This window comes from Geospiza fortis, unplaced genomic scaffold (assembly GCF_000277835.1).
Source record: "Geospiza fortis unplaced genomic scaffold, GeoFor_1.0 scaffold192, whole genome shotgun sequence".
Taxonomy (NCBI): Eukaryota; Metazoa; Chordata; class Aves; order Passeriformes; family Thraupidae; genus Geospiza; species Geospiza fortis.
Window position 1 is genome coordinate 4,280,381 of NW_005054315.1, and position 13,422 is coordinate 4,293,802.

The window sequence follows — 13,422 nt, forward strand, 5'->3', positions numbered from 1 at the left end:
CGCCGCCGCCGCTTCACCCGGCGCCGGGGAAACAGCGGGAGGAGAAGAAAACGGCGCTGAGCAAAGTGAGGGGGCGCGAGTGCGGCGCAGGGCGCGGGGCGGCTCCGGTGGGAGGGCGGCTGCAGTGAGGGGACAGACCGAGCCCGATCTCGGGAGGTCCGTGTGTTTGTAACGGGAATTTCTTCATCTGCAGAACGAGGGTGTTCATTCCCTGGAGTCTTGGGGGACCCCCAGCGTCAGCGCTGGAAATCATTTCACCTTTAATTGTGATATCAAGGCTGGCTATTGCTGTGGCAAAGCAGCTTCTGTCAAGGGCAAGAGCACGTCTCTCTTCTCCGTCTTTATTCGAGCATTTTTCATGTAATACTTGCAGAGTATAACAGGCTGTCCAGGGATGTCACAGTGTGTCTCTGGCTGGAGACGTTCAGAACGCACCTGGACACGTTCCTATGACACCTGCGCTAGGTTACCCTGCCTTGGCGGGGGGGTTGGACCAGAGAACCCTTCCAACCCTGACAATTCTGTGACTCCTTGGGTACTGTGAGATTTGATTTATTCCCGTTTTTTTTTTTAATTGGAAAACTGAAGAACTGCAAATGAGTATAACTCAGAGCTCAGTAAAGTTAAATTCAGATATTAAAGTACTCAGAGATTAAAACAGGTTGCCTGAAGTTTGATGGCCACTTTACTGCTTTTTGTGCTGGCATCATTCTGCCTGAGGTTTCTACACAGTTTCCTGGCCTTTATTGGGCAGGTTAGCTTGGGCTAGTGGGTTGACTCTGGGTGGCTGACCTCCAGCCAGGTGCTCTTGCACTCCTCCCTCAGCAAGACGCAGGAATAAGGTATGATGGAAAAAGTGTCATCACAAGAAAAACTGACACAGTGAGGGAAGACCTCTTGGCACCTTCTTACAGCTTTCTCACAAAGGTAAATGGAGGGACAGGCACTGGATATTTTCTTTCTGCTGGGCAGTGACAGGATATGAAGGAATGGCACAAAGCTGTGTCTGGGGACGTTTAGATTGCATATAGAAAAAGGTTCTTCACGCAAAGGGTGGTTGGGCACTGTAACAGGCTCCCCAAGAAAATAATCAGCACTAAGCCTGACAGAGTTCAAGAAGCATTTGGCCATTGCTCTCAGGCACACGCTGTGATTTTTAGGGCAGGGCCAGGAGTGGGACTTCAATGGTCCTTGTGGGTCCCTTCTAACTCAGGGTACAATATGGTTCTAACATGGAGAGAATTAATTTACTTAATGGCTAATTGAAAATTAGAGAAGACTGTTAAAAAAAAAAGATTGCAACTGAAACACCTTCCCACCTCCCCTCTTCCTTCCCAGGCTCAACCTCCTCTGCCTGGAAATACTGCAGAAGGATGAGGAATGGGGGTTGCAGACAGGACATAACACCTCCTCTCTGCTGCTCTGTCTTCCTTAATACTCCTTCCCTCCTCCAGCACGGGGGACCTGACATGGGACACTATGGGATACAGTCCTTCATGAAGTGCTGCAGGAGGGTGCCTCCCACATGCTGCAGTTGTTCATGACCTGCTGCAGCGTGAGTCTCCTTCATGGGCTGCAGGCCTTCAGGATAAACCTGATCCAGTGTGGGCTCCTCTGCACAGGCTGCAGGACCCTTCCAGGCATCTCAACTTGCTGTGGCATGGGGTCCCCCATGGGCTGCAGGTGGATGTCATCTCCACTGTGGTCCTTCATGGCATGTGGAGGAATAGTATGCCTTACCATGATCTCCTTCAAGGGACTCTGCTTTGGCACTTGGAGCACCTCCTCCTCTCCTTCTCCTGTTTGTCTGCAGGGCTGTGTCTTACACTTTTTTCACCCCTTACTCCTCTGTCTGACCCACTGCTGTGCTACCTTTCCTGTCCATTCTCAAATACCTTTCCCAGAGTCACCCTGACTTGGCTTAAGGGGCTCAGTTGTGCCCTGGGGTGGATCCATTGGAGCTGCTGCACTCTGCACTGGGCAGCCCCAGCATCCTCTCAGAGGCTGCCCTGAAAAACCCCTGCCAGGAGCAACTGGACACAGAGACCTATTACACTGAAATACTGCTGTATCAAGACTTAAAAGCTAGTGTAAATAATTTTTTAGAGATACTGTAAAATTTTTATGCAATCAATATCTATTTTTTAGGTTGATGATTAAATTGCAATGGTTCTCAGGCTGTTCATCAGAATATATCAATTATCCTACAGTTTCAAAACAATTGCAGGAACTGAGTCAGGGAATTTGTGCCATCTGTTTCTACATTATTTAGATCAAATATAAATCTCCATTTCTTTTTATATATGCAGGTGGTTATTCGAAGGCTTCCTCCTTGTCTAACCAAGGAGCAACTGGAGGAACAGCTGCATCCTCTACCTGCCCATGATTATTTTGAGTTTTGCACTGCTGATCCCAGGTGAGGATGAGCTGTTTCTGTAGGTTTTCAGGTGCTGAAAACCTAATCAAGGTGTGTGGGACATTCCAAATGACGTGGTTTTCTTCTTTTTATTATTTTTGTTGAGTTACTATTATGGCCCGCCTCAGAAGGTGGGGATAACCTGTTCTTGTTGCTAGATCTCTTGGGGTGAATTAGTGTGAAGTGACACTGAATGATCAGTATTTCTAAATAAACAATGTAGGGTTTATTGTAGAACAACTTGGCTGCAAAGGAAAACAGGTATGCAGCAGTTTTGGTGGTTATTATCTATAGCAATACAACATGAAAGCATTGTAATGTGAAAGTGCAACAACATCACCCAAGGACACAGACAAGGGGAGAAAGAGAGAGAAAGAAAGAAACAAAGAAAAAAGGAAAGAAAAGCACAAAGGAAAGAAAAACAAAGTACAAGAGTGTGAGGATCACACCACCCATTGGTCCTGCGCTAAGACTTGGTTGCTGTGCAGTCTTGGATCCAGATCTGGCAGGAGGAGTTGGGGGAAGTCCCGAATAAGTGGTGGGGAGAAGATGGCGGAACACAGCATCTTTTGGGTCTATATTCACTCTGGTTCAGGTAAATATAAATCAGGTGCGTCCTCTGGGGTGGGGAGCTTTATGTAAGAATGTGGATCAGGGGACAGCTTCTAAGACAGCACAGCTGCCCGTCCTGGCAGCACAGTTGAGTCAGTTGTGCCCCATTGTGTCCCGTCAGCAGAGATGAACCCGCTCAGGTCACACATGGAGTTCCTGGGAGGAGAAGTGGAGCACAAGCCCCACAGCCCATCATTCACCCTGTGCCTTATCAGTTCAGAGGTTTAGCCATTACACAACGAAAAGTTCACCTACTCCATCTCAACCAAGCACCCTGGCATCTTCACAAATGAGGAATGCTTTGAGTCATTATCTCTGAATAGTTCTGTTTACTCTTTAAAATATTTCTGAAAGCTGGCTGCATATGCAGAGACAATGGCATTCCTGCTCGTTTCCTTTCCTATGGAGACTTTTTTTTGTATGAATAGGCCATAATGTAGTTTGAAAACCTGTTGTTTCTTTTAACCTTCATTGATAAACTGTAACAGCCTGCTTAATTGGCTGTGAACAAGATTCAGTCTGGGGCAAACAATGACAGAATGTTTTCATGAGTTCCACTTGAGTTTAATTTCTTCATTTACCTGCATGGATTTTTATGTGCTTCATACAAATTTTTTAATAATCTAGTTTTATTCATTTTTGTCTCATGCAAATGAAAAAAGAAGAAATATTGGCTGATTTAAATTAAATCAGAATTACTGGTATAGTTACGTCATTTACTCAGTATCACAGTGGTAAAATGCAATTCCCTTTTGAATAAGTCAGTTTTCAGAACAGAAACAAAACACCATGTATGCTCAATCTTCATGTATTCTGAAAAACTGGAGATCCATCTTGTCATATCTTAGTGTGTGATGAATCACCCCTCCACTGGCTCGAGATTCTTTCTACTGACTAGAGAGGGATGCTGACTCTTTATTGCTGACCAAATTTGAAGTTAGGGGTTCTCTCAGAGTCAGTTTCACAACCAAGAAGAAATAAATGTTTATTTAGAGAAATTATGACTTTTTCTGACCTAGGTAGTTGCACATGAGTGCAGCAACAAAATAGTAAGTGCTTCAGCTTTTCTGTTAAAACTACAAAGGATGTGAAGTGAGGAAGGAGGAGAACTTACTCTGATTGGAAATCTTTGTACCTTAATTGCTCTTCTGAGCTTTGTCATCTCTATTTCCAAGTGGGCCTCTTTAAGGCTTCTGTCCCACCTGTTCATTTGATAAGAGGAAAATACCAAAGGCAAACCAAAAATTCTCTGAAGAAGAGTGTCAGTCAGTTGTCACTGTGTTTAGATGCACAAATGCCGATTAATAGTTAAAAAATTCCAGTTTTAATTTTCCAGAAAAGTTTGCATAGGAATTTAGGGAGTCAGCCTCTTTAGAAAAGAGAAGGCACTGACAATAGTTGCATATATAAAGTTTCGTTTTCTCTCCTATGTGATTAAATTTGGATTACCCAAAAATCTTGCTGTTTACTTGTTTAATTGCATCTGTGGCAGGTTACCAATGAAAGATACTGTTTTTTCTCTCATGCTGTCATTTGTAATGTTATTCTCTTCTGCCTTCAGAAATCTAAACTCACTAAAAAAAAATCATTTAAGTTTGAATTTTTCAGCATGAAATGTTTTGTGTTCGCTCCATTTTTCTTCATCCTGCTTTTCAAAAAATGTGTTTTCAGAGAAAAGATGGGGTTTTTTGGAATGGGTTTATCTTTACCAGGTTTGTATGGCTACAACTTCTTTCAGCAAACTACACAGTTTATGTGGGCATTTCACTGCCATTTTGCAGTGTTGGCTTGACTGATTATTTGTTTTTTGACTGGCTCAAGACCACCTTGTCCCTTTTGTCCCCTTTGTTCAAATGCTGACACATACCCATGTATATCTTTTTATGAGTCATCTCTTTACGTTACCCACTGAGGAATATACAATAAACTTCCAGAAAGTAAAAGTTTAATCAAGGTTAATCCCAGTTTTCTCTTACCCAGCAGAGAATACTAAGTATAAGGCATTATATTGCCATAGTCTCTCATGTTATGGACAGTTCACAAGATTTCAGCAAACTCTGTGCATGTGTCTTCATGTCATTCCAGCTAACAGGAAAAGCTACGGGACAAGATTGGCATGTTTTCTGTCTTTTACTGAATAGCTTTTTTCTAGATCCTGTACCATGTGCATAGGGGCAGCAATCCAGAGAATTCAGTGATAACAAAAACATGTGAAGATGAAAAGAAATGTCATGTCACCCAATGAGAAGGATTTGAAGAAGCTACTCAGTGAAGAGGATCTGTTGGAAAGGGGCATAGAGATGCTTTGATGCAGAAGCAGACAAGTTTCCTTAAGAGCTGTAACATCTCAGTTTAACCACTTCCTGTGTTACTACATCACAGAAGTTTCTATAAGGTCATTCAAATTTTAGAGCTTTTCAGAAATTCATGCCACGAATGATGAATGTTGGAAATGGGTCAGGAGCAGTTAGACAAATACTTAGACAGGTATTCATCTATGAAAACCTATTAAACATAAGTTACAAGTTTGGTATTACAAAGTCCCTAGGCTGCAGATAGTTGTAGTTATGAACTGAGTGCAATATTTGTACATTTTCCCCTTTTTAATACATTTTCTCCTGGCATTCTCTATTAGTTGCTGTTGATAAGGGCACTAGAGAGGTCTAACTGTAGCTGTTTCTACATTTTTATTTCCAAGATAAATCATTCTAGAGGACAAAACAAAGATATACATATCAACTCCAGTTTCTCTTTTTTTGTAATCTTTATAATACCTTTGTGTTATCTTTAAGCTTACAATGTCGTGTTATAGGCAAGCTGTGAAACTTTTTCAAATTTCATGTGATTAATGTAATTTTCAGTTTTTCAGTTACATCTATTTCAGTAAAATCATTTCAGAAAGTGGCTTGTGTTTCATTCCTTTTTCGGATTCATCTGATTCACTGCATTACATTTATTTTCTCTTGCATATTGACATCAAAATGCATACAAAACACTGTTTATAGATGATAATAAAGACTCTTCCTTCTTGATAGACTGTCGTGTACTCAGACTTCAAATATTAACTATTTTTTTCCAGATGCTCTCTCCTTTCTGTCTGCTAGTAAAGGTTTCTAGGCCTATTCGAAAGATTTGTCTAATCACCAGTCAAGTGATTGATCTCTGGCCCTTCAGGGTTTGGGTAATCTCTCTGGACTGGCATTGAGTGCTGAGTGCCAGGAATTGTTGATAGTGTTCTGAGGTTATGAAAGGAAAGAAATCTGAACACAAGCCTTGCTTGCATGAAAACAGTTCAAATAGTCAGTGCCGTGCCATGTGTCACAGAGTGATAAAGCTTTTCCAAAGAGCACTCCTCCTTTTCCCTCCATAACTTCTTCCCAACATTGTGCTCAGGATTATTGTAGCTGAACAGCATTAGCACTGTAGGCTGTAGGTTTGCACCCAGGAACTGCAGCACTGAAGGGGCAGTGCCTTTAGTGCTTCAAGGGAACCACCACTACTGTGTTCTGGGTGAAATAATTGACAAGTTTGATTGGCACAACTCTGGTGTTTCTGCTTTCTTTGCCAGGCAAACTGCTCATTCAGAGCTGTAAAAAGGAAAGACTAAGCTTATTTGAAATTGTGCCAGTTTCACTCATAATGTGAATGACCACAGAAGATGACAAGGATGAAGGCCAGGGGATTTTAGCTTGACATGACAATGAGTTATCAATTACTGTATGAATGGGTGGAGGAGCTATTTGACTCTCCAAAATTTAATTGTAGAGCTCTATATACATGTAAGTATATATTTTATAAATGCCCACCATGATTCATGAGTTGATAAGTATTTTACTGAGATGAGATTGCTGGCTTTATAGTTAATATGTTGCTGTTTAGACTGTAAATAGCTATTTAAAATTATGTTCCTGTATATCAGTCTTTTTACACAATCGTGTTAAAAGGTACTTCATAGAAGAAGTAAACATTTATAATGTGTTTGTTATTAAAGTTGCTAGAAAAATAAGGACTTAAAAAGATGATAGACTAAGTGTTACAGGAATAAATGTACCCTGAAGATTGAATACCCTTGAGTGCAGAGCAGAAAAAGAAAAAAGAAACATTGTGTTGGAATGAATAAATGTGTACAATCAGACTCATCTGGGTTATTTCCATAGAGATTGCTCCAAGTGCCGACATGTGCAGTGCATCTGTCCAAAGCATTATACGTATGGAAAGCAGCATTATAGACAGCAAACATATGGCAAAATGGAACCAGCTCTTGGATGATAAAACTGAATTTCAGATCCTGAATGAAATCTGTGGTGATAGATACTTGAAAAAAGCAGGAGACACACAGAGTTCACTTCTGTAGGACTCAGCTGGAAGACAAAATCCTGAAGAGTAAAGAGTATTTTAGCCAGTAACTGCTAAATACTAAGTACAAAAGTCAAGCAAGAGTGTTTCTTCCTAGGAGAGGTTGTTAGCCTGAGAGTGCCTGTAGCCCTGTGAAGCCCTGTGCATTCTTTGCTGCATGACCGTGCTGTTGAGTTCTGAATGGATAGGTAAAGACAATCCAGGGTAGAGAGTAGCTGCTGGAAATGGTGTGTGAAACCTAGAGTAAAAGTGATAAATATGCAATCCAGTGCTAAGTATTTCAAATTTACTGGGTTTAGTTAGCTTCCCACCTAGAATGTTAATTTTACTCGCTTTTTTAGGCACACTGTACTCTTTGCTGGGTAAGAAGCCTAAGACAAGGGTTTGAAACACTCAATTGGCTGGCTTTTGTGCACTCAGCACTCTCATAGCTAACTCATATGCATATGAGAACTAACTCTTCTGCGGAAATGGCTCCATCAGAGAAGTGTCACAGCTCTGTTTCTGCAGTCTCCTGCCCTGATACATAGCTACAGTAATGGACAGACAGTGCTGTGTTATTGTGCTGCACATCAGTATCCTGATGTGCTCAACCATGCTTTTACATTGATGTATGTTTCTGTTGATGCGTGTGAAGTTCTTGAAGATGTTAAAAATGTATAGCAACAACACTAGATCCCTTACTTGCAAGGTAAATTCTAAATCTGTTTTCCAGAGTCCTGTCTATACAGACTCAGTTCGTTCTTACTAATGAGTGCTTAATAATCATATCAGATGTTCCTCCATTTTGAAAGTTATTAACTCTGTTTAAGCTGAAAGAGCCAGAAAAATATTATGTTGTGTACCAGGAATAGATTATGTTGCCAAAGAAGGTGAAAGAGATTGCATTGATATACCAGCTGAAGGAAACAAGGAAGGAGCAAGCCTTTGTATTTTCAGTTCTGTTTCACAATGAGTCTAACCATAAGGTTCTAAGTTCCTACAGGAAAAAAAAAACCCAACTGTATGATGAATCTGCTTGCTGTGCACTGAGGCAGAGAAGTGCCACAATGATGTGGGAGTGAACCCTTGTCCAAGTAACAGTCTTTAATCTATAGAAAGTTTTAGTATTTTACAAAAGCTGAAGCTGGAAAGAACAGTGGAGTAGTTATTTAGACTAGAGACTAAAACTCAATTCCTCAATCTCAGGTAATAACTGAAATGAAAATAATGTTCCCTCAAGATTTTTATCTGATGAATGTTTAGCACTTCAAGGGTGCAATCATATCAGTCTAATGCCAGGCCTTGTTTAGTTTAAACCTCAAAGCACATGAAAGTAAGAATTGTGCTGTTGATACGACAGAGAAGGAAATTTCCTTCTTCATGGGAGTCCCAGTTATCTGAGACTTTTACTGTTGTAGCCATTAGGCAGCACAGAGACATTGCTTCCAATACAGCTATATATTGCCACAATAAAATTCCTTCCTTACACATTTTAAAATACATCTTTTAACTCTGTGTAATTATGAAAAGCATTACATCTTTTCTTCTTTGAAATCGATGAGAAGAAATCTTTTTATATCTGCTTTGCATCTTGGTGATAACTCTACAGCCATGCTATAGCATCTCTCAGCCCTGGCATGCCCTAGCAGTTACCCACTTACCATTTTTGCAGTTACCCACTTACCATTCACACAATGCTGTTCCTATCCTAGAATGTCAAAATATACTGGCTATATATGGATAAAATGGCTCTTCCTCTCTTCCTTGGAAATAGTTCATCTTCTTCAAGCTGTAGAAACACTTCATAGCTGGTATTTACAAAGTAGCTAAATGAAAAAAGTGCTCTAGGTTGTTTTGGTTTTTTAACATTTCTTCTGGCTACAGGATCAAACACAAAATTGGTGGGTGTACAAAACCATTGGTGATTGACAGCACTGCTCTTTATGATCTCCTCCTAGCACTGTAAGTGGAATCCATATGGATGCATATTTTAAAAAGAAAAAAATTACTTAGGAGCAATGTTGCTTTGAGCTGCCACATGCATTGATCCTGTGGTCCAATCCATATTTTTGCTCTTTCTCACTCATTGTGAAATCTGATTTTGAAAGAGCTATGGGATTGAAATACAATTGCAACTCTGTGTGTTTATTGTCTCCTGGTGCTAGTGACGAGTTGATCTGAAGACAGGCCATAGGTGACATTGGAATTATGAACTATTGGAATTTTAGAATTATAGGTATTTTAAAGGTATGGGCTTGTGTTAAGATTTGTTCAGAAACTTGATGTAATAGGTAGTCATCATTAAGTCAGTTTAATACAAACTGACTTATATATAGCAGTTGCAGGAGTTTAAAGCATGTACATACCATGACTCACAACAACTTAGCTGATGGGTTCTAATTCGTTAAATTACCTCAGTTTCATCGTGGTTGTGGTGTGCCAGCCCTGAGGTTTTTATCAGGCACATTAAACATTTACCCACAGAGTGGGATCTATGCCAATAAATTCTTGAAGAATCAGAATGATTTTAAGTACCTGTTTCTTTTGCTATGCTTTGGATTTTTACAGCAGCTGTTGGTCACAACTAGACATTGCATGTACATTGATAACACATGGATGTCTGATGGAGTTTATGTATTTGTGTATAATTCAGTGGATTATATTGCCAACTATTAGGCTTTTTATTCTCTCTTAAAGGTGGAAATCTATTTAAATACAGTGACAACCTGGAAGCTGCCACTTCACTGCAATCTTTTACTTAACCTTTCCTTTTCAGTGATACAAGACTTTTCTTAGTATGCCCAAGAAGTTCCCCAAAAGCACTGCTGTTATTCATCTCTCTTAAATTGGGAAATATTAAAGTTTTGATCCTGCACAGTTGGAAATTTATGCTCTGCAATTTAGGGGGACAAAATAAACTGGAAATATTTGTGTCAGTTCTGAATAAATTTCACAGTTGCATACAGGAGTCTGATGTTTTGTTACTTTTTGTCATATATATATCATCAGATGTGTAAATGCAAAGACTGCTTAAGGTAGCAGTTTCTCAAAGAAGATGAGAATTATGATGTGATTCCTCTGGTATTATGTTTTCCCCAGCCCTGAAAAGAATAATAAGTAACATAAAATAAAATTTCTTGTTGCAGCCTTTATCCTCATCTCTACTCAAGAGCATACATTAACTTTAGAAATCCTGAAGACATCCTTCTTTTTAGAGATCGCTTTGATGGCTATGTCTTCATTGATAATAAAGGTTGGACTATTTGTAAGATATTAAATGTGTATGTATACATATACCAGTTTGAAGCATCAATTTGCTTTCTTTTTCCTAGTTAGGCCATTATTTCATCACTATGCAGTTAATTACATAAAAATATGTTAACATTTATCACTTAAAATATAATAAAGTTCAAAATATATTTGTACATGCAGTTTTGCTTGTCTATGTGGTGTGCATGCTTTATGTGCATTCTTATACTTTAGGCAATGGACTATCAAGACCATATTAAGAAAATTACCCTATGCAAACTTCACAATTCATTACAATAGTAACTGAACGCATTGTGAGCACAGATTTTTACATTTTCAGCATTTCTGAGCTAAAGTTCTGCTACTTACTCCTGTTTGGAAAAAACAAGAAGAAAACTTCAACATTTTGGTTGCCCACTTTTAAGACATGTAGAGGTTGAATTTTTAGGGCCTTTGCAGACATCTTGAGTTGAGTTCTGAGAACAAGAATGGCAAAATTGATTGCCAGTTTTAAGATGTTCAGTCTGCAAGTGTTTGCCCAACAGTAAAGAAAAAGTCTGTAATGTAGATGTGGATAGATCCAGGTCATCTGCAGGAGTATGAAACTGCCATCAATAAGAAGTGGTTTAGCAGAACTTTAGCAGTTCCTTGCCTCATTCAGGCATATCTTCTGTAAAAATTTGCATAAGTTATGTAAAATAGGCGTAGATTTGTGGCTCTCTTGTACAAACATTTTTCTATTCTGTATACTCAGTGTTGCAGAGGTCCTGTGAAAAGTAGTCCTGCCCACTCTTACTAGAAACTGATCTCTAAAGAAGCTGTCAAACCAATGAATTCCTCTTCAACATTTCCTACCTATGATGTTTTATTTCTTTCTAATATCCCTCAGATTTAGATGGTTTTTGTAGAGAGGAAGAACAACACATTCCTAGCAGTGTGCATTTCCCAGATTTAAAGTTCTGGGTGTTTTAAAATTTAAAACCAGAAAGAAATTTTTAAATTATTCTGCTAAGATTTTGCCTAAATTCAGCACATTCTTCAGTATTATGCTGGACTGAAGCCAGAATACTCTGCAAAACTAAGCTTGGACACAGTTGGCTGGTTTGACATGATTGCTTGTGCAATTAAAGAGCACAAGGTTTGATCAGAAGTGCTCTCTGGTGAGGCTTGTGGCAGCACTGCATTTTGAAGCTAAAACTGAAACAAGGATTAGCAGGTTCAATAAGGTTAACAAATGTTCTAGCAGACTGAAAACAAGTTTTCCTTGGACTTGAGCAAGGTGTAATCTTGAACCTGCTGCAAGTGGAAACCAAGTGCAATTCAAACACCACACACAGTTCTGACTCCAGTCCACAGAGGAAGCCAACTCAAAGCAAAGAATCCCTGCCAGTAAAAACACAGGCAGGAGTTGCACAGTCCATCGTAAACAGAGCAGTTACACACAATTCTGTGCGCTGAGTTTTACAGTTGTGGTTCTGAAAGGAGGTGCTTTGTTGTTTTACTGCATATTACCTGGCATTTATTTACTTTTTAGGCTTTTAGGCAACAAAGCCTTAGAAAAGCAACTCAGCAGTTCCAGATTGATTTCCCAATAGTACTTAATCACTTGTCACAGTGAGATTTTGTGATAGATTTTTCTAACCAATTTCTGCAAATAATTAAAAGGGAGCTATAAATAATATTACCAAAAATTTATTTTGCAACAGTATTCATCCTCATTTTCAGTCTTGTCAGCATATCCAAATAAAAGATCTTTTTTTTAAATTTTAAATACCTCTTCATGTCACTTTTCATTAGAGGTTTAGGAGTGAGTTGTAGAAACATTTACGTTTGCTTTCACATAAGAATTTCCCAACACGTGTTCCAGAGTTTGGAAGATCTTACTTGAAGGTAGGGAATCTTTCTCCCCCTCAAAAAAAATTAAAGATTGATTTCTTTTAAGGTTTGGAATATCCTGCAGTGGTTGAGTTTGCTCCATTTCAGAAGATTTCAAAAAAGAAGCTGAAGAAGAAAGATGCCAAAGCTGGGAGCATTGAAGATGGTAAGCATCTTTTCTTGACATCACAGTGGAAAATTTCTGTTATGAATTCCAAAGTATTAACGTAATTCAAAAATGTTTCTTCACAGATCCAGAATATAGGAAATTTTTAGAGAATTATTGTGCTGATGAAGACAAGATCTGTGCCAATCCTGAGATTCTTTTGGGAGAGATTGAGGCCAAAACAAGAGAACTCATTGGTCTGTTTTCTTGATTTTTCTTATTATTGAGACTATTCAATATCTTTCTTTTTTTCTTTATGATACAACCTGCAAGAGCTGACCTGTTCAGTCTAACAGATTTATAGTACCAGTTAAATATTTGTTTTCCAGGCAAGTAGTAGCAGTAAACCTTAAAGTCTCTATGCATGAAATCACTTGGTTTCACTTCAGCTTTTGCATGCACACACAGTGGCTTCAGAAATAGGCCTTTAGTAATTCTGAATACTTACAGATGTATTAGTAGATGAAAGATTTATTTTTAAAATACAAAATAGCTGAATATTTAACCATTGATCCCTGATATTAGCTGCTTTTATTAAGAAACATGAAACGATCTCTCTCTATTCTCATGGTCAAGATTCTGGAAAAGCTTTGAAAGTAAGGCAACATCTTGTTTTCTGTATGCATGCAGCATGGCTTCCACAGTGTTGGGGGGAATTTTAAATAAGGTGAGCACTGAAATATTCAGTGCTAGTATGTAGTTTTCAGGATGACATGGAATTTTGGTGTATCTTCAAGTGATAACTTGCAGAACAGTTAGTCTTTCC

General features: G+C 39.1%; 1 protein-coding gene across 1 annotated transcript in view; it reads left to right on the plus strand.

Annotated features, from left to right (window-relative positions):
- UPF3A (UPF3A regulator of nonsense mediated mRNA decay) overlaps positions 1–13,422 on the plus strand; it is a 25,924-nt gene continuing 12,502 nt past the window's right edge. Inside the window, exons 1-4 of the mRNA XM_031056183.1 lie at positions 1–65; positions 2,310–2,416; positions 12,558–12,656; positions 12,743–12,853. Of these exons, the coding sequence (XP_030912043.1) occupies positions 2,383–2,416; positions 12,558–12,656; positions 12,743–12,853 (244 nt within the window). The 5' untranslated portion in view covers positions 1–65; positions 2,310–2,382. The remainder of the gene's footprint in view (positions 66–2,309; positions 2,417–12,557; positions 12,657–12,742; positions 12,854–13,422) is intronic.